Below are 23,386 nucleotides of genomic sequence, written 5' to 3'. Positions count from 1 at the left end.
CAGATTATTGATTGTCATTCTGGCCCCTAGAAGCATTTTACATCATTCACAATCATCGAGTGGTAATATGAAAAGCAGATATCGGCATATGAATGTGACGAATCTGTAGGCAATGGGCATTATTTCTAGTACTGGAAGCTGTTTGCTTTTTGTTTGTGGTCAGTTTGTAGTCCAAATACCAGTGACCAATCACAACCAAGGCCTAGGCAAAAGAGGGAATGCAAAACAACGAATAAAAAGCAGTCAGAGGAACATCCAATGATGTTTTAGTCTTGCATCTTAATGTAAATCTATCTACATGTGTCCTGAACAATTAACTGCAAACAGCAAAACAGGAAGTCTCAAATATCAGATGGTTACAGGAAGCATGGCCACAGGACAGCCACAGAGTATCCTCACATTCAGCCGTCAAACTATTAACCCTTGTATGGTGTTCGGGTCTGTGAGACCCGTGTTCAGTTTTTTTCAAAAGAAAAATTAAACAATTAATTATTTTTTCACGTGTAAATGTGTTGTGTCTTTCCACTCACTCCACTTGATTATAACTGATTTATTTATAACATTTTATATAAAAGAAAAACGAGAAGCACATTAATTCATAAATGTGATCTAACAAAGGTAAAGGGAAAAAAATAACCATGTTTGCTGTTCATATGTCTTGTAATTGGGATGAAGTAAACATCTGTTGAGTAATTTAACATAAAATTGTTTGATAGTGTTAATTTGGAAAGCCAAAACTCTAGCGGGTCCACCAGACCCATGAACACTGGCTGAGTAACAAAAATACGAACACCACACAAGGGTTAAGTGACTGAAAACCACAAAGATTCATAATGACTTGATCAAAATGAGATTTGCCTAAAAAGCAGCACATCTTTTCAAGGTCAAAAGATTTGACAGAAATGAAGGATGAAATTCCAGCGATGCCAAATTCCCAAATAAAAGTAAACAGATGTAGTTTTCAGCTGCCAGACACTTTTAAACAGCTGGCGTTGTTTGTTGTTTTCATTATCTGCTTGTATTTGTGGATGTGTTCGTGAGAGCATCGAGAGCACACGAGTGTGAGCGTTCCTGTGTGTGTCACGCTCCACTTTCAGTAGCCGAGTCTCACAGTCCCGTCAGTGGTAGTGTATGGACAGCGTGGGGTGTGTAAGTTTGTGTTTAATGCCCGTGTGGTTTGGCATGTCCACATGTGCACCAGTGCGTGTAATTTTCTTCTCGTTATTTAGTCACTTTGTTCTCCTCTGACTCCCGTGTTACGATACTCGATCTGTCTCTTCCCCCCTTCTGTCGCCAATACCCCAGAGGGCTCTGGAGCAGCAGATGGAGTCACACCGTGAGGTGCACAGCAAACAACTGGGCCGCCTGCGAGACGAGATCAATGAGAAGCAAAAGATCATCGATGACTTAACTGAGTGAGTACTTCACCGTAAATTCTTTACTTTTCAAAACCAAGACTCAGTTTTTGGAAATCTGTAACTTGTGCAAGAGTTTGAAAAGAAAAGTATTTTAAGTTAAAGAATCAAATCGTTCCAGCAGAAAAATCACAAGTATGCTATAGAAAAATATTTCTTTCAGTTGTTGAGACCGTGGCACTGCGGAAATATAGGCCATGAATGTTTTCTAAGGGAGACAACTTACCGTACCACAGCAACACAGCTGCATGCTCAAATTTGAAATTCAATTTTACCCTCATAAGTGGTTTGTAAACGCTCAAACTGGGAATACATGTTTTCAGTATCTCTCAAACCTTCAACACGGTCTAAGCCCCAATGTTCAGACTGGCTGAAATGAAAACGTGTGGGTGGTTTACATGGTCAGGAAGCTGCAGAGCCAAGCTGCTACAACCCCAATGCGAGGAGCCACTGGCCTGGTTTGGCCTAAATGAAAACCTATCCCTTCAGGTACCTTGTTCTGATGATGTACTACACCAAGCGTGGCCATCTGGGAGGAGACCACTGGGCAGACCCTCTCTAGGGACTAAAGTACATTTTCCAGCTGGCCTGGGAGTATCTGTTAACACCCAAGGAGCAGCTGCAGAGAATTTCAGTTTGAACAGACATTTGGTGCTGCTCTGCTTATCCTGCTCACACAGCCTGATTTGGATAAGCAGCTTTAAAATAGATCGGAAGGATGGATGTCGGTGAGGTGGAACGCATATAAAACAGGAGCAGGGATGCCCTCCGGATCCTTTAAAGAGAATGTCAAAAAGTAGGTATACATTAAATGGTAGTGCAGATTGCAAGGATCACACGCAAATGCAAGTGTTTACAGGTGTGCACCCTTTTTTTGGTAAGTGCCACTGAAAAATATGTTGTGTCCATACTCTAATGGGGCATTTCAATGCTCTAGTTGTGACCTAATTACACACTTGGGCTACTTAAGTGCCCCTCTGCTCTGCCAAAATGCCTGTCTGGCCAGTACAGCCATGATTTGAATTAGGGGCAAAAATAAATCCTTACACTGCATGCACTAATGGTGCTTCTTCATCATTTTTGCTCCTGTGCACACCACTGAGCTGGAGCCATATGCCTGGGACTGGAACAGACAGCTCTTTTCTCATGTGACAGAAAGGTTTTGTAAGGATACCCTAATTAAATAAAATCAGAAGGAAACCAGTTAAAAGCAGCTAAGAACACTTAAAGGCATACTATGTGGGATTTTTGTAAAGTATGCACGTGATCATCACCGGTGACTCACTGGAAGTGTTTGCTAGAGATGATTAAACAAAAAAAAGTTGTTGGGCATCAATCTTTGGGGTGTGGGTGTGTGGCTCAGAGAAAATAATAGCATGAAGCTTGTGGCAATAGGAGTCAATAAAAACTTAATGACCAGGTAGCATCCCATCCCAATCTTCCCCGAGCATTTTGCAAATGTATTTATTTTTTATTTTAGAACTACTGTGGAGCAATCAGAAAATACAAATGTGTCCTTTCTTATTCATTCTTTTTTTTTCTCATCAGTGCATCTCACTCTTCAATCTCCAGTTCACTCGCTGTTCTCTCTGCCTTAGAAACAAAACTAACCTCCATTTTTTTTAATTCCATTCCTCCAAAAATCCCAAGGGTTGTGCTTATGTTGCTAATATCTACATCCCTGTGTTTTTGTAATATAAAAAGATAATATATAAAAGATGTCACGACTGAGTCACTTAACACCTTTTTTCAGTTGTAACCAGAGGCAGCAGCTGGAGCTAGAACAACTGCACAGTGACTTTGAACGTCTCAGAAGCCGAGAGCATCACAAGAGCCGGCAGCTGGAGGAATTGACGTGAGTTGCTGCTTTACTGTCCTGGCCGGCTTTCAAACACTTCACCATATGGAGGCCTGGGGGCGAGCTGAGCTGCCTCTTTTGATTTGCGTCTTCCATTTCTCTCTGTCATTTGTCTTCCTTTTGTCTATTTATTTTCCTCACGCTCGGGAGCTCTGACTGAATTCTATTTACAGTATCTTACTCTTCTGCTGTTAACTCTTTCTTAGCCTGCTCCTCTCTTGGTCCTTTTCTTCCTGTCTGACTCTCTTTGCATCTCCATTATGGAGTTTCAGAATAAGGTGGCAGCTGGCAGCTAATAGGCCTCTTTCTACTCTGACCTTTGCAGCATATTGCATCAGATGGCAGATGGATAACAGCCCATGAGTGGGGCAGGCATTATGTGCTGCCTTTGTTCTCTATTCATGAATTATTCTGGCAAGAATTTGGTAATCGTTTGGATAAAGAGAAGTTCAGTTTGACTCTTCTATGCGTCTGTGTCTGAGCATTTATCTGTCTGTCTATAGATTCCTCCATGAACGACACGAACAATCAAAACAGGATCTGAAAGGCCTGGAGGAAACTGTTGTAAGTTAATAAATTCTGTCACAATTCAATGACTCAGTCCTCTCGAACTGCTTTAACTGCACTATTTTCTCTGTTCCTTTATTCACACTGCAGGCTCGTGAGCTCCACACCCTGCACAACCTCCGCAAGCTTTTCGTTCAAGACCTCACAACTCGAGTTAGAAAAGTAAGAGACATAACTAAACCCTTTTACTCAACACATAGAAACAGGTGGTTCTGCCTAGAGTTACGGTGACATTTTCTATTCTATTTTCTATTTCATCTCCTTTTTTAATCGACAGAGTGCACAGATGGAGCCTGATGATACTGGCGGATACATCACCCAGAAACAAAAGATTTCCTTTCTTGAAAACAACCTGGACCAGCTTACAAAGGTTCACAAACAGGTAACAGCACACAGCTCCTACAAAACTTTAATTTATAGTGACAGAAACAGGAAACATTTGACCTGTCCACACCTAGTTTGAAAATTAAGACCAATGACCAGGTTCCCTTTGACCAGGGGGCCTGATTTCCCCTCTGCAGGGTTGCAGCAGTAAATCAAAAAATGTCTACGATGAATATGTGCGGCGGACAAAGAGGCACAGACAAATTCAAATACAGAGCTGTGTGCACTGTTTGTCATTTCTCTCCTGTGGGCAAAAGAAACGCTAGCACGATCGATCATCTCACTACACCAAGTTCACATGAAAGTCTCCTTGAAAACAGAGCAGCAGGATTTGTTAACCCCCCCTCTGTCTCCAGGGAAAGGACGCCTCACTGTATAAAACAGTAAGACTTGAACACTCCTGATGCAGGTGCAAACAGGCATTCTCGGTTTTTTCTCCGCACTCTGGCTTCCACACAAACTCTGAAAACCAACCTTGCTCTCAGAAAGTCATAAACATACGCACACACCTCATATTTTTAATATTCCTAAATGGACTACCGCCGTGGACTAAGTGTTGGATGTGCTGAATGTTCTGCAGGCTGGCAGATTGGTGAAAGCTGCAGTGCAGCAGTTTGTCAGGCAGAAAACCAATCCTAAAGTGGCTGCTGGGAGACTCCATCCCATCCACCACCTGCTGATACTGTGGGAATGGAAGGTGAAAGTCATGGTCATAAATCAGCAGTAAAGTGATAATGCTTGCAAATGGGCAGTGGCCACTACACCAAAGCTGCAAGTTTCTCTGCCGCTGCACAGATTTAATCATCTCTGTCTGTCCGTCAACTGTAAAAACTGAGCAATCATCACTAAACTATCTCGCCAGCAAACAAACTAACGCCAACAAGCCACAGGTGAATATCCCAAACACATCAATGCTTTGGCTGCTAGATAACTTTGCCCATTGTGAAAAAATCTCAGCTATAGTGCTCATTATCTCTGCAGGGTATGGATTAGTTTGCATGATCACACAGAAGCAGACCGTCAGTGTTTAGGTGCTCACTTATTAACTTTTGCGTTTAGAGGAAACATGCAGCATGAGGCAGATTTAAATCATTGCATCCTCGTGTTGATTTAGCTTCATAAATAATAACTTCAGAAATATAGGCACATGATAATATTAACTGACAAGTGCAGATATGGATTTTCTAGGCCAAGGCTGATATATATGAATATTTAATACAAGGTATGGCCACCTCTGGAATGATGCAAGAAGCCACCTGTCTGTGCATGGACTGCACAGGTGTCTGGATCAGTTATCAGGAGCTGCTCTCTGTTCCTGGTTGAGTACAGTGGCATCGACCCTCCATGTCCCAGTTGTGTTTTTTAGGAGTCACACTGAGACTAAATGCTTGGACGGGGAATTTCTGGATATATACTACTGATCCAGAAAGACCTGCAGTACTCTGGCAGTGTGGGGTCAGACAATATCCTGCTGAAAGTGCTGCAGGGGTGGGGTGCTACTGTAAGAACGGCACAACTGCAAGTTAGAGCAACTCGTCTCGGTATTACTGTTCATGCACATTTTCACCAAGTGAAAATCAGATCACAGATTGCCTCATGTGTCATGGACATCCAAAGATCCAACAACAGCTCCGACACTCATATCAGCATCTAGCAACTATGTTCCTTTAAATATACCCAGTTTAAAAGATCCATTACACCCATGGATTTAATACATGTTTAGGGAAATCATAATGATGATTATCATAATGTCACGCAACTGTTTACAGCATCTGCTCATCAAAGCTGCACAATATTCAAGAGGATTGTGAGTCTATTCTTCCCTTCTATGCTTAGGCTAATTCATATTCTCATGATGTTTTGAGGCTCTGCTGAGATCTGAGGTGTAGAGGAACAGCTGCCATGCTGGTCCCCTCTAAAATACCTTGAAACATTCATTGATTCATTTTTCTGTTTGTGTTCAGGCCCATTATTTTAATTCAAAACAGAAACTTAAATGGAGATGATTCAACAGAGTTGTCCTACTTTTTCCCGGTTGTAGATTTCTGATAGACTGGCTCTGTGTTCAGGAGAGTTCAGACTGAAGTAGTGCTCTTTACAACACTGGTGCAATTGTGGGCTGTCTCTTCCTGGTACAATTTTCAGGTTACACTTGATGTTTCTCTGTTCCACCCCACTGCACCCATTTGACCCTAACTGATCTGAAATGGACGTTATGGTCACACACTTCCTATGCTCCACTTTTTGTACTCTGCACTATATTCTTAGTAAAAAAAAATTCTTAGATTGCAAAACATATGAGCAACTCTTTGGGGAGGCAATGGTTCAGGAAGTAAAATGGGTCATCTACCAATTAGCAGCCAGTGGACTGATCCCCTGCTCCTTTAGTCTGCTTATAAAGTATCCTTGGGCAAGATACTGAACCCTGAGCTGCCCTGGTGCATTCATCAGAGTGTGAGTGTGTGAGAGTGGAGGCCTGTAGCAAGAAAGTGCTTTGAATCATAGAAAATGTATAACTGTCTTTCTGTAGTTATAGCTTGTTTTTTGCACATGTCGGATTTGTGTTACAGCTGGTACGTGACAATGCAGATCTGCGCTGTGAGCTTCCAAAACTGGAGAAACGTCTTCGGTCTACAGCTGAGCGAGTTAAGGCGCTCGAGGGTGCGCTGAAGGAGGCAAAAGAAGGAGCCATGAAGGACCGCCATCGCTACCAACAGGAAGTGGAGCGAATCAAAGATGTGATGAGGGCCCGCGCTCCCTTCCGCCGACCCCATGCTGCGCTCATCGGTAACGTATACAAGTTGCTCACAGATTCAAAATAACAGCCGCAGTCTGCTAGAAATTACATGACAGTGCTGCATGTGTCATTTCTGTAAAAGCTTTGCGATTGCTTTAACACTGCAGTATCTTTTAATCTGTAGGTAGCTGTAAAATGCATCCAATCATTTAGTCTGCAGCAAATTCACAGCCACTGCATCGTTTCATAACAGTTCAGAGACACATATGAAAGCTGTTTCTCAGTAATTGGGCAGCACAGCACCTGAAAAACATTGAATTTAAATCAACCGATTCATCAGAACATGTCGGTTAATCCACTCAAATGTGGTAAATCTAAAAGTCAGTCTAATTTTCTTTTTATGATGTGATGTATAAGCCCCAAATTCAACAATAAAATAAGGAGGGAAAATGCATGCAAAGCCCATGCCACTTCCTTTGGCTGCACTGTAGGAAGGATATAGTATGTATATCCTCTCCAGCACTACATGTGTGATGTTGTACATGTAGACACCGTTGTGCGTTTCATCTCCCTCCCATCAGATCGCTTCCTTTGTAATGCAGCATGTGAGAAAAATCGTTCAGCATTGTGCAGCCATTCTTTTCACGTCCCTGTTGAGATTTTCCCACAAGCAGCATCCATTGTGTGCTTTGCCCTCTCTGCTCTACTCATCTGTTGTCTCCTTCCTACATTCCTCTTAACATATCACCACATTTTCACAACCTGCATGATCGAGCTGATGCCCTTTTCTTCCTCTTCCAATCTTGTTTCATATTCAGGAAGCAAACATGCATGTAACTGAATTCTCCTGCTGTGGAACGCACAGATATGCAAAGGACTGTTTACGTTGCACCGAAATGAGAAAAGAATTTACTTAAACAAAACAAAAAGCTGTCGAGAGAGTTTTTGCATGAAAGAATGTAACAGTTGGTGGAACATTGGGCTTCTAAGGATTTACGCGGTAGGCATATTCTCCTGAAAGAAATGCGAAACATTAGAATAACAGTGTAATTCAGTCTGATCACTAGCTTGCTACTTCAACTCAGATGCATGTGCTGCTGTAATGAGAAAATGAGCTATTGATTTAAATGAGCGCTTTCAGCATAATGATTTTCATTCGAGGATTAAAGCACAGCAAACAAGACTATCTGTGATATTTCGCTTTACATTAATATATTTTCAGTGTTGGGCTTTAAGCATCCTGTAGGGCAAATTAAATATGTCTGGCTTTAATGGATGAGTGAATCAATCAATACATTGTTCTCTGTTATCACTTACAGCCAAGCCTGTACGCCCTGGCCACTACCCAGTCTGCTCTCCCACCAACCCCTTCTTTATCCGAGGCTTCAGCGATCAGCCCATTGCCTTCTGCAACGCTGTTTTCCACAACAGGAACCAAGCAGCCCCTGCTGCTGCTGCTGCTGCTCCTGCTGCTACCTCTGCTCCTTCCTCTCCTATATCTGTTTCTCCTACTTCTCCCTCAACACCAGAGAGTGAGCCCAGGCTACCTGAGTCCAACTCCAATCAGAACAGCCCTGCCAAACACCTCGACTTCCAAAATAATGATGCACATGACAGCAATGTTCAAAACAATATGTGAGTAAAACAGCTGTTTTGGCGATTTTAGTCACTTTTTGTGGTTCTTACCATATTTCACCTTCTTGACTTTAATTAATAATCGGTATAATATAACTTTAACTAAGCCACACTTTCTGGCTCTCTCTGGTTTTATATGAGATCGTAATGAGGGGCAATACCTGTATGCCACTTAATGTTGTCTGGAACTTTCTTGAGTTTGCGTCAAGAGTGTTTACTAACCTTTTTATCTGACCCACAGACCAGTCAGACTTACAAAAAAGCTTCTTTCTCAATGTCTTTCATTTGAGTCATTTAGTGACTGATATCACCAGTTAATCCAATATGTTTACATAATAATTGGGTTTGTACTGTTAGCCTGCACTTTGTCCTTATTTTCTATTTTATTTATAATCTTTTAATCCATTAGGATTAACTCAGTGAATTAGGTTGTTTGAATGGATTTGTTTATCCTTACTCCTGCCTAAACATTTCCAACATGTATTTGCCTTTTGAACATTATTTAGCTTTTTTAAATCTCTGCCTTATTCGTGTCTTTAACATAACTTGATTGATTGTAAAAGTTGAGCTGTTCTTCGTAGCCATAGTTGGCTTTCTTATTTATTTCATTATGGTTTCAACTGCTGTCTCCAGTCAAGGATGACGTTTGTCTCTTAGTTAGAGTGATGTGAAAACCCTTCACATTTTGATACATGCCAATACTATCAATGAGGTAAACAGTTTGAAAGTCAATTTTTGATATGACCACCGTTCCTCTTTGACAGAGCCTGAAACCTCTTAGGCAGCTTTCTTGTGATTTCTGTAAGTTGTCTTCAGGAATAGTTTGCCAGGCTTCTTGAGGAACATTCAAAGCCTTTCTTTGGATGTTTCTGCCTTTTGTTCCTTTTGCTGTTAAGGTGACCCACACTTCATTAATGTTGCTGTCCAGGCTCGGGGGGGCCAGTCGATGACTGATTTATTGGTTCATTGTGTGTTTTTCTCTCTTTTTTTTAAAATATCCATGTATGCTTTTTTTTTTATTTCAAATCACTGTCGCGCTGAAAAACAAAACTGACTGAAAATGGAGAAAAAGAGACTAATGTCCAAAAGAATATTGTTTGAAAGACTTTCAGACAAGCTGTGGACCTGTTGCTCAGGATAACTCGACCTGATATCATGTAACAGACACACTGGTGCATGCTTTGCCACGATACTTGGGCTAAGACCTTTGCACAGTACTACAAATGAGTTCTGTCTGTTGCTGTTCTAAATGCATATAGTCTGCACTCTGCTTGTGAAGCAGTCAAAAGTCTTCAAGTTCATAAAGTTTTCATGTTTACTTCAGCTGTTTCATGTAATGAAAAGTCTCGATTATAGCTCGAGATTTTAAAAGATAACTTTCACGTAATGTTGACACGTGCTTGTGTTTCTGCTGTTTCAGGCCTCCGGCTGAATCAGAAAGCCAAGCAGACAACGCTTCTGAAATACTCGATTCAGAAAACGGTGAGCCCTGTTCAGATAAAGCCTGTAAAAAGTAATGAGAATTTTTATAATCGCAATCAGCAGAGGTAAATGGATTTATTTTTATGACTGTTTTTTTAAGTGATTGTCATTATGCCATCATATAAACCATTAGGTTTGAATGTTGCTTTATATACTCTTCCAGATTGCTGGCTGTTAAAGCAGTGATTGCCCTGCTGCTGTCATAAACCTTTCTTTTTGTTCATATTACGTTTGTGTAATGAAGTTGTAGTCAGTAGATTTAACTCTCACTCTGAGCCAGTGGGAAGTGAAGTCAGGGATTTCTTCTCCTTCTGCATAGAGTGATATTAGCAGGATACAGATGATCGTTTTTGTAAAACTTCAATGAAAAATGTGCAGTGAACTGCTCCCGCTGCTCGAGGTTTTTGTTTGAGGCAAAAGCTTTTTGTGTCTGTGGGTGTGTGTGAGTGTGCGCGCTTGTCTGCACCCGTCGGCGACAGACTCTGGAGGAGATGGATTAGGCTTGCTGTGTCATTACTCAGATAGAGACAGGTAACCGACAGACAGGCTGCGACGCCCACCTCAGCTTCTGACCCAGTGATGACAGTTGTTGAGTTGTGTAACAACACCACACCTCTTTGATTCTCAAGGAATATCAATAAAAGTCAGAAACAGGGTTTGTGCCAATAAATCAGTCTGCTGCTACAATATGAGCTTTTAATTAAATATCACAGATCACTACTGATTTTCACTACCTGTTTGAACCCTTAAAGGATTTAATCAGGCTTAGTTCAAGTCTGGTTTCCCATTATTATTTCTTCTGTCAACAATGCTGTGGAAGAAATGTCAATATTTTGCTCTTTTTGTCTGTAAATTTCTGATTTTTTCAGCTGTTTTTTATTCATTCAGATTTATTTCTTATTTTCCTTCATACTAGGCAAACGTCTACTGTAATTATCATGTAATCAGACTTTTGAAGCCATATTTCTTCTGGTTCATCACTACTTTTTACCGTTGTTATTCTCAGTGTCATGAATTTCAGTGAGTTATGAAGAAATGCACATCTCAAAGATCAGCAGCCTCTTATTTCTTATTTATAGCATGTTTAAATTTAACATTCACAGTTACAGTGTCTACATGTGCAACATCACACATGACAGGATAAGGATTTTTATTAACTGTCACAATATTTTTTTCTACTTAAGGGATTAAACTGAACAGGCCTCATAATCCAGTCAAGCGTGAGGTCCCATGATTGCATCCATCTCATCAAATTGTGCACAAATTAAATAAAGTTGCTTCTGTGCATAACAATGGATAAATCCACAGAGGCTTGCTAAAAACTGAGAAGCAACTGAAGTGTCTTGTTATGTTTTGTCAATACGTTGTCATGCAGAAAGGCCAAGTGGATGTTTGGTGAAATGAATCTCTGTCACAGTAATTCAGGTAGAATGCCAGCCTCCGAGGGTTGAGTTAATAGAGTCGCTGCTGGGGCTGAATTCAGTTCATCGGGTTCTGCAGGATATAAAAATGATCCAGGAACCAGTATTAAAACCAGACCCAATTTCCCAAGAAAGTGTTGTTGGTTTTCTGCTAATAAAAGTCCTTGGGATGGTTGTACTTTAATGCAAGGACACCTTAGATGGGAAACACGAGGCACTTATGGTCAAATGGCAGTGTTTGCCACTGTTTATTGGTCATTTGTTCAAGCAACATTAAATGTGTTTATGTCCTGTAGAGATGTTACACAATGAAAACTCTTCAGGTGCAGGTGAAAGTTACAAAACCTATAAGTGACAGTCAGTATTTGTGTTACCATGGCATCAGTCTTTCTGGTAACTTTAATGATATGTTAGTAGAAAATAACCTAATGACCCTGCCCGTAATCATTCCCTAAGCATGAAGCTTTGGGCAGCTAAACCTGTGCTGGTGCTGCTTTTCCATCCTTGCCTTACTGATGGGGTTGCCAGATCAGTAAAGTGCTTGTAAAATGTGTTAGTCATTCAAATGTGAGATATTGGCGTCTAATACAATACATTATGCAGCTGCTTGTTCCAAGGCCGTCTAACTTCACTTTCACATTAGGCTGTTTTAATTGAACTTACGTGTCTGTTACAAACCCACTTTTCCTCCCTCACTTCACACGCCACCAACCTTGTCACTGTGCACCTGCCTGCCTCCTTATGCACTCTTTCTGTCCACAGGAAACACCACAGATATCAATGACAACAGGTAAGACCTGAGCACTCTTTTGAAATAACGGCAAAGCACCTGCTGGTGTCTGTCGCTGACTTACTGGAGGGTAGAAATATTGGTTGTAATTAGCTGTCTTTTAATTTCAGTGACTAATTAAGTTAATGCAGCTAGTAGCAGTAAATAATGGTAGAAGCATACATCACAAACTGTGCTGCCACATTTGTCTTGCACACACTGATCACACTTCTGTTCGTAGAATGAGGACTGTAAAAGCATTGATTTGACTCTTTCTGCCATTTCTTTCTGCATCACTGCTGCCCCCTTGTTGCTGTCACTGCTACTGCTGCTGCTGCTGCTGTGGATGATGCTGCAACGACATGTGGTTCTGCTCTATCTGTCTTAGCATGTGTCTGAATGTGAATTCTGTATCCAGAACTGATGTGTGTGACAATCAGGACCCAGCTAAACTCTACAGTCTGCAGCCAGAGGCTTCAGCCAGCTAATAGTCCTGAGCAGGTAAGAAAGCAGAATGGGGAAGCTATTTATGGAGAAGATACACTATTAACAATTCATAACCATTCAAATTGGTCATTATTTATAATGGTTATGAATTCTGTTTGTAGGAGTACGCTGTGAATTTCTCGCCAAGAGCCCCAACAGACTAGAATCAGCACTGACAGATTTGGTAGTAGGATGCATAGAAGCGTGTTAGATAATGCCCGAGAATGGACATTTTCCTCAGTTCATCGTGCTGTAGTAAAATGCGATTACAATTGATGTATTGGGTCATGAGGTCTTATGAATCAGCACTATTTCTTTAAGGCTGCTTGGCTTCAGCTCTTTGGTGCTTTGTGGGCAGCTGTAACAATGTGAGAAACCTGGGTAAGTTTTTATTTTAAGAGTGTGAGACACTTTGCACAAAAATACCTAACAGACATGATCTGTATGCACCTTCCTTTAAAAATACTTCCTTTAAAAATACTTCACTGTTGACAGTGAATTGACCTTATTTAGGAATGCATATTTAATTTAAACTGCAATCATGTTAAGACTAATAATGTCCAATATGCTATATATTCCTCCACTCTAAGTAATGCAATGAAGATGAGGGGACGTTATTCTAACTTTTCAAGTCCTTTCAGCTGGAGTAAAGTTTGCAAGCGAGTAAATACAAGTCTTCCACAAAGCTGCTGAATTTTATGTGCTGTTAAATCTAAATCGTGCCCCAGAGTACACTGTGCAGTTCTCAAATAAAAGTAACTCCTTAGTAAAGACACCAGGTATAAAATGACTCGAGACATGTTCCTTCTGGCATTGATGGCATGACTCACTGGCTGCTGTCTCCTGTTTTCTGCAATCCTTTGCTTTCACCATTTCTCTCAAATGTATCTGTCGCTCTTATTCACTATTTCTGTCTATGTCTGTCTCTCTCTCTCTCCAGGCAGACGTTTTTTCTGAGGCCTCTGTAAATCTGCATGCAGCTGATCACTGTCCTCCCAGACTCCCCTTCCTCTCGCATCCTCCTCACCTGCTGTAAACAGACCTCCTGTGTCTTTTTTAGGCACCCTGCTTGTTTTCTTCGATCCTTTCTCGTTTCTGTATTATGACTTGTGGGGTGTAACAGTTTGACAAGCACTGCATCTCAAATGCCTGACCTGGCAACCTACACCTGTGATGCTGCTGCACCCCCTCCCCCATGACTTGAAATATGAAGGGACCACAAATAGAAAGGTGGGGAAGAGAAAGTGCCGTGTGGTAGGTTTCCACTAGGTTGTGCTGTTTGTCTCAGTGAAAGACTCAGTGAGGGATGTCGGCATTGAGCATTATGATTATTATTAGAACTATCATCAGTGTCATTGATAAACATATGGAAAATCTAAAAGACAAAAAATACTAACAACATGAAAACAGTTTGATCCTTGTGATCACTTTTCTGATATTTATACTTTTCACTGCATGTTGATTTTCAATGTTGGTTGTCAGCATTTTTCAAAAAATATGTATTAAAGAGGAAGAACACTAGTGAAGCAACAATAAACATGTTAAAGTCCCAAAACCAGAATAGAAGATAAGCATCGAGATGTGTGCGCTGTTAGTACCAAATCTCATTAGAAGAACAAAAGCCAACAATGCTCCAAGCTGTCTATCAGAAATCTGTGACCTCCGCAGCCTGTCTGTGGCTCTCAGTAAACAGTCAAAAACAGGTCGTGCCTATATTGTGTCATTTTTCAAAGTGAGTTTCAAAGTAATTCCCCCAAAATGTTTGAGGACTGCTCTTTTTAGCAAATGTTAGTCAGTGTACTTGTTAAGGACTATGTTCAGTCATGGATATAAACACATTTGGTGCTCCGGTGAGCATTTACCGCAGCAGGATGATGTATGCAGGACTTACTAAAAATACTCCACGGTTCATAGTGATCAGGAAAAATGTTAGAAAAGTGTGAGAGTGTGGCTCAGTGATGAGTTTTTGCACAGCACATGAGAAAAAGATATGAGTATTCTTAATAAATCTACCGACGCCAGCAAACTACACTCACTGGCCACTTTATTAGATATACCTGTTCAACTGCTCATTAAACTAATGCAATGAAACATCGAGGCAGTTCTTCAGGCAAAAGTGGACCTAACAAAGTGTCCCTTGAGTTTAAAATACTCATATACACATATACTGTGGATGATAGTTGGCCAGGGCTTAATATAGACAATAAACGTATGAGACTCCATAAGACTCTTTAAGGCACAAGTTTGTGCTTTATCAGCCTCAGAGGACACATTGTAGCAAGTTTTAGCTGTGAGCAGAAAGCAAAGACAAAAGCAAATGAAGACAGATTGTTTTGTAAAGACTCATCGTGTAGTTGTAAAGGCAACTTTACGCTGTAAATTATCCCTTAAAACTGCCTGTCAGGGATTGTGCGTGAAATATTTAGTCACTGTCATGTTATGCAAGAGCATGGCAGAGTGGAAAAAGTGTGTAGCAACTATTTTTATACTAGCTGGAAAGAAATATATTATTTATTGTTTGCTCTACTTCAAATATTTACTGGCTATTTATCTCTAATTTATAACGGTTTTCGAGTGAAGCATTATCATTTTGTTTTGATGTGCAACTGTATTATTTTTATAGTCCCTGTAGTGAATCATAAAGATTTGAGATTTCTGCAGTTTTGTGTGAGAGCCGCCGTTCCAAGAAACGTTTAACAAAATGACTAATCTTACGGTTCTTTGCTGAACCACCTCAGAGTGAAACCAAAGCCCCGACTGTAGTGAGTCACTTAAATAGGATCTTATTCTGTGCGAGCTCTAAGCTCTGCTGGAGACATGAAGCAAGGGTTACTCCAGGTTATCAAGAGCTGATACAATCCTGTCTTATCCTGCTGACTCACACACACACATGCGCACATGGATGTAGCACCTCATCAGCCAGTGAGATATTTGACCTTTGACCCCTAAGTACAGATAATGTATCAGTCCTGTAATGATTGGGTGTAGTCTGAGTTCACTCGCACACTGACCGTCAGTAGCTCCTCGCCACCCGTCACATTCACTCTGTGCACCTCCTGATCAGACAGTCAGGATGGAAGGGTCAAGGGTGACAGTGGACATTGAGCTTTGCGTGTTTGTGTGCAGATAAAAGCTGTCTCTCATTAGCAGAGTTTTGCACCTGCTTCTAATCAAAATGGACCAGTAATGTGTATCAAAGCAGTCTACAGGTTAGTGTGCATGAACAACATATTTGTCTTTAAGTGGACGAAGGAAGCACACACAGCACACTTCCTGTGCTGTGTGGTTGCTCAGATACGTCTACTTCACCCTGTAATAGTGTTTTTCTACAATGTTATAACAAACATAGACTGTATATAAAAGATGGACATAGTCACCACATCACCCAGTGGTTTGTAAAGTTCTGCCATGAAGTCTTGAACTGAGCTTGTTGGCCTTCTCTGTGTTTTTGCTCGTAGTCTGGTTTCAAGAGTTGATGCCCCTGCTCTAAAGTATCCCCAGCTTTCTCTTTCTTTTTGATTCTAATCAGAACTATAATTGATAAAATGAACAACATATCGTATTTGATAAGAACTGAAGTGTGAGAGTTAAGAGTTATCAATAAGAGTTATCAGGAAAGTGTTTACTGAGGTAATGGAGGGAGGGAACTGAGGGTCGCTTTCACATCAGAGTGTATAGACCTCTACATAATGTGACATTTTATTGAACCCTGAGGAGTCAGACAGACTGCAGGTTTGATCCACTCCGGCTTCACTTTTCAGACTCTGCAGCTATGTCCTCCTTTCATATTCAGTATATGATGAAAAACATAAGGCTTTATCTACGTGATATGGTTTAGTACCATTACCTAACCTGCTTATGCTTTAATGGGTCAGGCGGGTGGGGTGTGGTGCTAAGGTTACCAGTCAACACACAGAGACGGGCTCACATCCACACCTTTAGACAATTAGGTCACCAATTAACCCAGCTTATGGATGTCTTTTAATATCCTAATTTTAACTAACTGGCACCATAAAGTATTTAATTACTATACTACTATATTTTTTACGGTTGTCCCTCTTTAACACAAAGATGTTACTTGTAACAGATAATTATTATTACAGGACTGAGGTTGAGTGAAATGTGTGTAGCATTCTAATTATTATTACATCCCTTTAATTGCCCTTTAAATCTGAGTATTTTTTTCATCATCTGTCTTTTTAAAAGGTAATAAAAGGCCACTGAACTTTTGAAGTTGTGTGTGTTTACATAACCTATAGAAACCGCGAGCTGAACATAAATGGCCTTTCTCGTCAGCACGCTGTCGCTGAAAACAGCCTCCTGCACTGTGGTTGCTCATCAAACTGGGAGTGTCTGCGTTTATTTTATTTTTAAAAAACAATTGTTCTGTTTGTCTTAAAGTAATTGTAACAAATCTAAAAAAATATTCCGACAAGATCAAAGAATTGTGATACTGTATCCTGAACATGCAGAAAGAGGACTGCAGGAATGGCCGAGCGGTTAAAAAAAGACAGAGGCGAAGTGTCTGTGTTTATTTGTACAACAGTGTGTTGTTTTGTTTGTTTATGGCGTGTGATTTAGTGCATGAACTACTCTCTTCTGTAGCTGCTGAGAAACAGCGCTGTTATTTCATGAACTCACCTTTCAATAAATATGATGCTGTGCACAGAGGATTACCACACGCTCTTGTCATTATTCTTCTTTAATGTTATTTGTAAAAGCCAAATAAAACATTATAACGTCAGTAACCTCTGCAGCTCGCAGCCCAGGAGAGAAGCAGGAGAGATAAAGCAGCTTTAAAAACAGCTGCACCAGTGAGGTCAGTGGGACCTCACAACAAATCCCCAGCAAAATACTGGAATTAACATTACCTTGACCCCTCAATAAAGTCTTGTAAAATGTGAGCTTATTAAATTATTATTAAAAATGTACATTATAATGATGTTATGTTATAATGATTTTCTGCCATTTTGTTCAAACTATGTTTATCTAGTGTAATCGTAGCGCTGTCAAAGTTCAATATTTTGATTTTTGAAACGAGGACACCAAACAAACCGTACAGTTTGTTCGAGAACACGTTTTCAATTTAACAGTTTCACATCAAGTTGAACGAGCACAAAGTTTGGGGGGATTGTTTTAAATCAAAATAAATCATTCTAACCTTGTATGTATTTATTTGAAAATAGTATTTATAAAGAGTTTGTTTTTCTTTACTCCTGCTGTGCTTCGTACCAGAAAGTAATTTTGTACATGTATCATTAGTTTAAACCGAGAGATACATTTCATATAAATGGACAAATACATTAATACAGTACATATATCTTTGTGTCCTGGGTTTGAATTCACCAGCAACAAACTGACAGCCCTCAGGTTATACACCGCGACTCTGACATGGATGACTGGATGGACAGACAGACAGCATTCCTCTGGAAATGTTTTGAGCTTTGAACAAATATTTATTTCCACAATGTACAATTCTCTCAAGTTCACCAGTTACTCCTGAAACACACACAGTTCATTCATTATCTACTCTAAAGTGGAAACATTGTTTCCACACACAGCTGTGCTTTAACAATAAGCAACACGCTTTTCCAAATAAGAGCATATTTGTAGATGCTAAATAGACCTGTGATATTTACTATTTTGGTTTGAAGTTTGACCCAGATTATATACCTTTAACGTAGTGCACAAAATACATGATATGAATGAAATTTGTATTAAGTACCTTGGATAAGTGAGACATTAGGGCACAGTCCAGTGTTGTGCATGACCTCATGAGTCCAGCCAAGGAGGTAAAGTTTGATTGGGCAATGGATTCCCTGGGCCAGGAGCCATGAGGGTAAAGTGCATCAGGAGGGGACACAGATCATAAGACTTGCATCATACTTAACAGTCAGTGTCAGTGGAAACTGACTGAAACAGAGGAGTGGACCTGTGCACTGCTGAGTGGACCTGAACTTAAAACACTGTGAGTACACATCTAATGCATATTTATAGATCATGTCACATCTACCCGACACAGTGATGTCTGACATTTGACACTTGTATTATTTAAACGAATGATAAATCTGCAGTTTCTGCTGTGGGCAATTTTTAAATTAGTAGGAAACGCTCGACATGAGTGTTGTAGCCAACACTGAACATTAAAGAAGATCAGAGGTCTTGAAGCATCGTGCTGGATATAAATTTTATATAATGATGGCAGAACTGAGTTATTGAGTTCAAGGGTTCTTCTGTGAATGGGCTATTAAACCGATGCATGTACCTCTAACCACACAGGCAATTTTTCATGTAGGTAAAAGTAGGTCATGAACCCAAATATGATTTTTAAAACAGCTTCTATGAGTAATGTTTTCGTAACAGATCATAGATTTTGCTGAAAATCTATTAGTACTGGCTGCTCATGAAATTAAGTGAAGCATCAGTTTAGCATTTTGACAAAGGGAGACAAAGTTCATCAATACAACAAATCAAAAGGAAAGTAACAGCTGCTCGGGCTCAAGTAGAAAAGAGGTCAAGCCAATAAATATTTTCTTAAACATGACATAGACTCATTAATAATCTTAGAGTTGTTACAATAAGGATGATTTGCTTTAAAAAACCCATATGACTGTGTCTGCAGCTGCACAGCGTCTAATCTGAATTTCTTTTTGACGCGTATCTGTTTAATGGAGGAATGACCAGAATGTATGGGTCACTAATGAGGTCAATGACTGTTTTTTACCCCACAATGCAACCTCTCTGCTGTAGCTTATCTCTTATAACCTGCAGTGGAGACGCGGATCTTTATCATTTGTTTAGATTGTTTAGCTTGAACTGCAGTGACTTGTGGCTTGTTGTGGAAAACCACTGTGGGTAACCACTGTTCCACAACACCGAGCTTACAGGTGCCTTTATCCGGACAAGCAATTCACTTTTTCAGTTTTGGATTCACACGATTGGTTTCACTACACCGGCACTGAGGCTCATCAGGAATGATAATAATCTCTGACATGAGGCAACCAGCCAGCAACGAGCCAGTGACCTGATGTAATTTTTCAATTTATCGTGGAAGATCCTCTCACGTTATTAAACTTTAACAAAAAGCTAAAGCCAGGTTGAATCTCGTGGCAATTGTGGCAGCTGCTGCACTGCTGCTGGTAGGCTGAAACACACAGGTAAACAGTAAAGTACTGGCAGCTAGACTCATTAAACTCTCTTACTTAATGGAAACAGTTTTTTCTCCACTAAAATAAAAATATGCGTTGTATCGAATATAAACTTTAACCTCCTAAGACCCGAACTCTTCCACGGCATGCATTTTTAATTTCTCTTTGATACTTGGTCACATTGGGGCCCGATGAATGTAAACCACCTTATTACCTTACCTTATTTTTGTTTTTAAGAAAAATAAGAGCCACATATGAGGATATTCGTTTAAAATTTTGATACAACAGTAGCAGTACAACGTCCTCGTAAGTGGATATCAGGCCCTTGTAGAGCAAAATTGAGTATTTTGGTCTAAATAACCCAAAAATGTGATGTCCACATATGTGGACGCCAGGTCCTAGGAGGTTAATAGTGAGTCTTATTTTAATTTTGCATTTATTGCTGTGAATTCAGTCTTTCGTGAACTACGACAAGGTAATTCCCTCTTCTACTTGCAGTTTACCGATATAGAAATACTTCAAGTTGAAAAATTGCTCCTGAGGTCTTTACCTTTAACGCTTCTTAGCCACACAGACACTGGAAACATCACACATCCACAACATTCAAAGTGAAAACACAAAATAATAACATATACCCATCATAACACTAATTCTAAATGAAGGATTTAAACTTAAACATTCATGTGTGTCTTACTAATGTGCAAAACTATACCAGTAAAAGTTGCTTACTGTTTATAGGCTGTTCTCCACAAAGCATTTACAACATTTGGCGCGTCACAAGTTTGCAAAGAATGATATATTAATGCACACAGCTTATTTTAGTTTAACATAAATGCGTTACAGTTATACTCACCACAATTCACCTAGAAGATTTCGGCATGAGCTATACACATGGAATAAATAAAAGCATTACATCACTCACTTTGACAGGCATCAGTACGACAGCACGTGCATTCATTGAAAACAGACTAACCTCCAGTCGTGAGGGTAGCCATGACGACCAAGGAGGCCGATAGCAGGGTGTATAATCGGAAGATCAAGCCCCGACAGTCATCTGACAACTCAAGCTCTGGTATGGACAAAATACTGTTTTATACTGTAAGCTGATCTTTCAGTTCTGTCTATTTTTACACAGTTTTAGGTGAAAGATATATTCAGTATATTTAAAAGTTTAGCGAACGATGTGAGAAACATCTGTTCTTCTCTCTGCAGCTGGCAATCATGATAAGGTGGTGGAAGAAGATGCGAGGCAGTGGGAACGATGTACTGAGGTATTTCATCACTGTTTCTTTAAACGGTGGATGAAAGTAGGAAAGTGGTTTACAAAGGCAACACAGTTACTGAAACATGATTTGAAAGAAATGATTTTTTCCTCTTGTAGAAGATCAAAATAAAAGTCATGGAGCAGGTCCAGGATCAGCTCAATGAAATTCTAGACAGAGTTCTGACTGAGTCCGTCCAGTCCCTCTCCAACACCCAATCAACAGTAAATGGAAAGACAAAAAATATAAGCTCATCCAGGTAAGAATGAGACACAAATTGGTCTGTTGGTCACCATATTGTTTTATGCTAATCACTGAAGTGTGTGACTGTTTTTCTGTTTATGCTTTGTGTCAGATCTCAGAGAATGGATGATGGCAAAGTGTTTATGGCCAGGGCGTCACTGCTGGAGTGAGTATAAAAGATGTGAAAACACCCAAATTAAATCAGAGTTGGGTTTAACACAAGGGTTTAACATCTACAGATTGTCAGTGTACATAGTTTTCAAATAGAAAATTCTAATTTAATTGGATATATGCATGGTTTATGCATTTTATTAGGTTATTCAACTGCTCGTTAATGGATTTATTTGATCAGCGCATCAAATGCACATTTAGGCATGTAGATATGGACAAGGTGACCTGCTGAAGTTCAAAGTGAACACAAGAATGAGAAAAAAAATGATTTAGGTGACTTTTAACGTGGCATGGTTGTTTATGCCAGACAGGCTGGTCTGAATGAAGCTGTTGACTTACTGGGATTTTCCCACACACATCTCGATGGTTCACAGAGAATGGGTCAAAAAAGCAGATGGGCTTACAGGAGCAGAAAGTTCACTTGGGCTCCTGATCATACCGGACATACAGACTGAACAATGGAGACTGAAAAAACGTTGCCTAAATCTAAAGTTTAAATATATGCTGCTATATTCAGATGGTCAGAATTTGGTGTAAACGACATGAAGAATGTATTCATCCCGTTTGTGTCTATGGGTCAGGCTGGTGATGCTTTGATGATGGGGGGTATAATTTTGGCACACCTTGGGCCCCTTAGTACCAAGTGGCCATCATTTAAATGTGACAGCCTACCTACGCATCATTACTGACCCTCTCCATCCCTTTATGACTGTCTACTCATCTACTGATGGCTGCTTCCAGCAGCATAAACATGAGCCATCTGTACTCAAATGTCCTGCACAGTCACATGCCATCTCAATCCGAGAGCACCTTTGGTTTGTGATGGAACATGAGATTTACCTCATGCATCAGATAAGTCTGATGCTGTCGCTTCAATATGGCCTTAAACCTCTGAGGAACGTCCCCGGTACCTTCATGAATCGGCGACACAAAAGGGAGTCCAACCCAGAGCTAGCAAGGCGCACCCAATCAAACTGCAAACTTAGATGGGACTAGCACGTTTTTGTAAACCTTTACAATATTCACAGCAGAGTTCGCACAGATTTATCAAACATGGGGCCATTTTATTGATTTTGTTGTGTATTTATTTGTGTCTTTCCTCTTCTTTCTCAGCGAACTGTTCGAGATCAGCCACATCCGGACCATTTACCACATGTTCATAGCTGTTCTCATCATTTTCTTTTTGAGCACTCTGGCTGTTGACTACATCGATCAGGGCAGGTCAGTGGGACACGTGGATGTGTGTGTGTGTGTGTGTGGTACTGCCATGTGTCAAACTCTTTAACCCTGAACCAAATCTAACAGAAACTCAATTAATCCAAGACTTCCTGTTCTCTTATCTCCCGCCTTCCTTGCCCCTCTGCTCATCTGGTAGCAGAAAGATAACGAATCAACTCCTCTGAGTATTTCTTCTCTTGCTTTGGGCAGTGTCGTAATGATTTGGTTTTTGTTTGCAGTTGCAAATGTTCCTCATTTGAGCTAGTGCCAGTGGGCAACTCTGCTGTGTGCAAATGATTTGATCCATTCAGCTTCAGTTAACAGTGAATTTTTATTTACATGCGCTAAATAATGGTACACAAATAATACTATCACACTTGTGACACTGTTCTTTAAAAAAAAAGACACAGCTGTAAGTGTGTGTTTAAAATCTATTAATATCATCACTGATGGGGCCTTTTGGATGAAAGAATGTCAGAGGAAAAATATTCAATGGCGTTCACGATTCGAGCAATGAAAAGAAAACCCAGCTGTGTTTGAATACAATCAAAGTGGTTTCCAATACATAATAAATAATGAATATGATTTGT

The 23,386-nt window shown here is 40.2% G+C and overlaps 2 protein-coding genes across 8 annotated transcripts in view; both read left to right on the top strand.

Moving 5' to 3' along the window:
• The window catches only part of kif5ab (kinesin family member 5A, b), a 73,439-nt gene extending 56,018 nt beyond the window's left edge, over window positions 1-17,421 (top strand). The window contains exons 19-29 of one of the 7 annotated variants that reach the window (XM_082533141.1): window positions 1,306-1,415; window positions 3,169-3,270; window positions 3,777-3,837; window positions 3,931-4,002; window positions 4,118-4,222; window positions 6,795-7,011; window positions 8,491-8,596; window positions 10,017-10,078; window positions 12,262-12,289; window positions 12,657-12,769; window positions 13,695-13,781. In XM_082533141.1, coding sequence (XP_082389267.1) covers window positions 1,306-1,415; window positions 3,169-3,270; window positions 3,777-3,837; window positions 3,931-4,002; window positions 4,118-4,222; window positions 6,795-7,011; window positions 8,491-8,596; window positions 10,017-10,078; window positions 12,262-12,289; window positions 12,657-12,756 — 963 coding nt within the window. In that variant the 3' untranslated portion in view covers window positions 12,757-12,769; window positions 13,695-13,781. The other 6 variants (XM_082533140.1, XM_082533139.1, XM_082533144.1 and 3 more) reach the window with 6 other exon arrangements.
• Window positions 17,422-18,623: 1,202 nt separating this feature from the next.
• soat2 (sterol O-acyltransferase 2) overlaps window positions 18,624-23,386 on the top strand; it is a 15,252-nt gene continuing 10,489 nt past the window's right edge. The window contains exons 1-6 of the mRNA XM_082533045.1: window positions 18,624-18,722; window positions 20,833-20,974; window positions 21,115-21,173; window positions 21,284-21,423; window positions 21,520-21,573; window positions 22,692-22,799. Of these exons, the coding sequence (XP_082389171.1) occupies window positions 20,896-20,974; window positions 21,115-21,173; window positions 21,284-21,423; window positions 21,520-21,573; window positions 22,692-22,799 (440 nt within the window). The 5' untranslated portion in view covers window positions 18,624-18,722; window positions 20,833-20,895. The remainder of the gene's footprint in view (window positions 18,723-20,832; window positions 20,975-21,114; window positions 21,174-21,283; window positions 21,424-21,519; window positions 21,574-22,691; window positions 22,800-23,386) is intronic.

Source organism: Aulonocara stuartgranti (assembly GCF_965226115.1).
Source record: "Aulonocara stuartgranti genome assembly, chromosome: 5".
Taxonomy (NCBI): domain Eukaryota; kingdom Metazoa; phylum Chordata; class Actinopteri; order Cichliformes; family Cichlidae; genus Aulonocara; species Aulonocara stuartgranti.
This window is presented reverse-complemented; position numbering and strand designations above follow the sequence as displayed.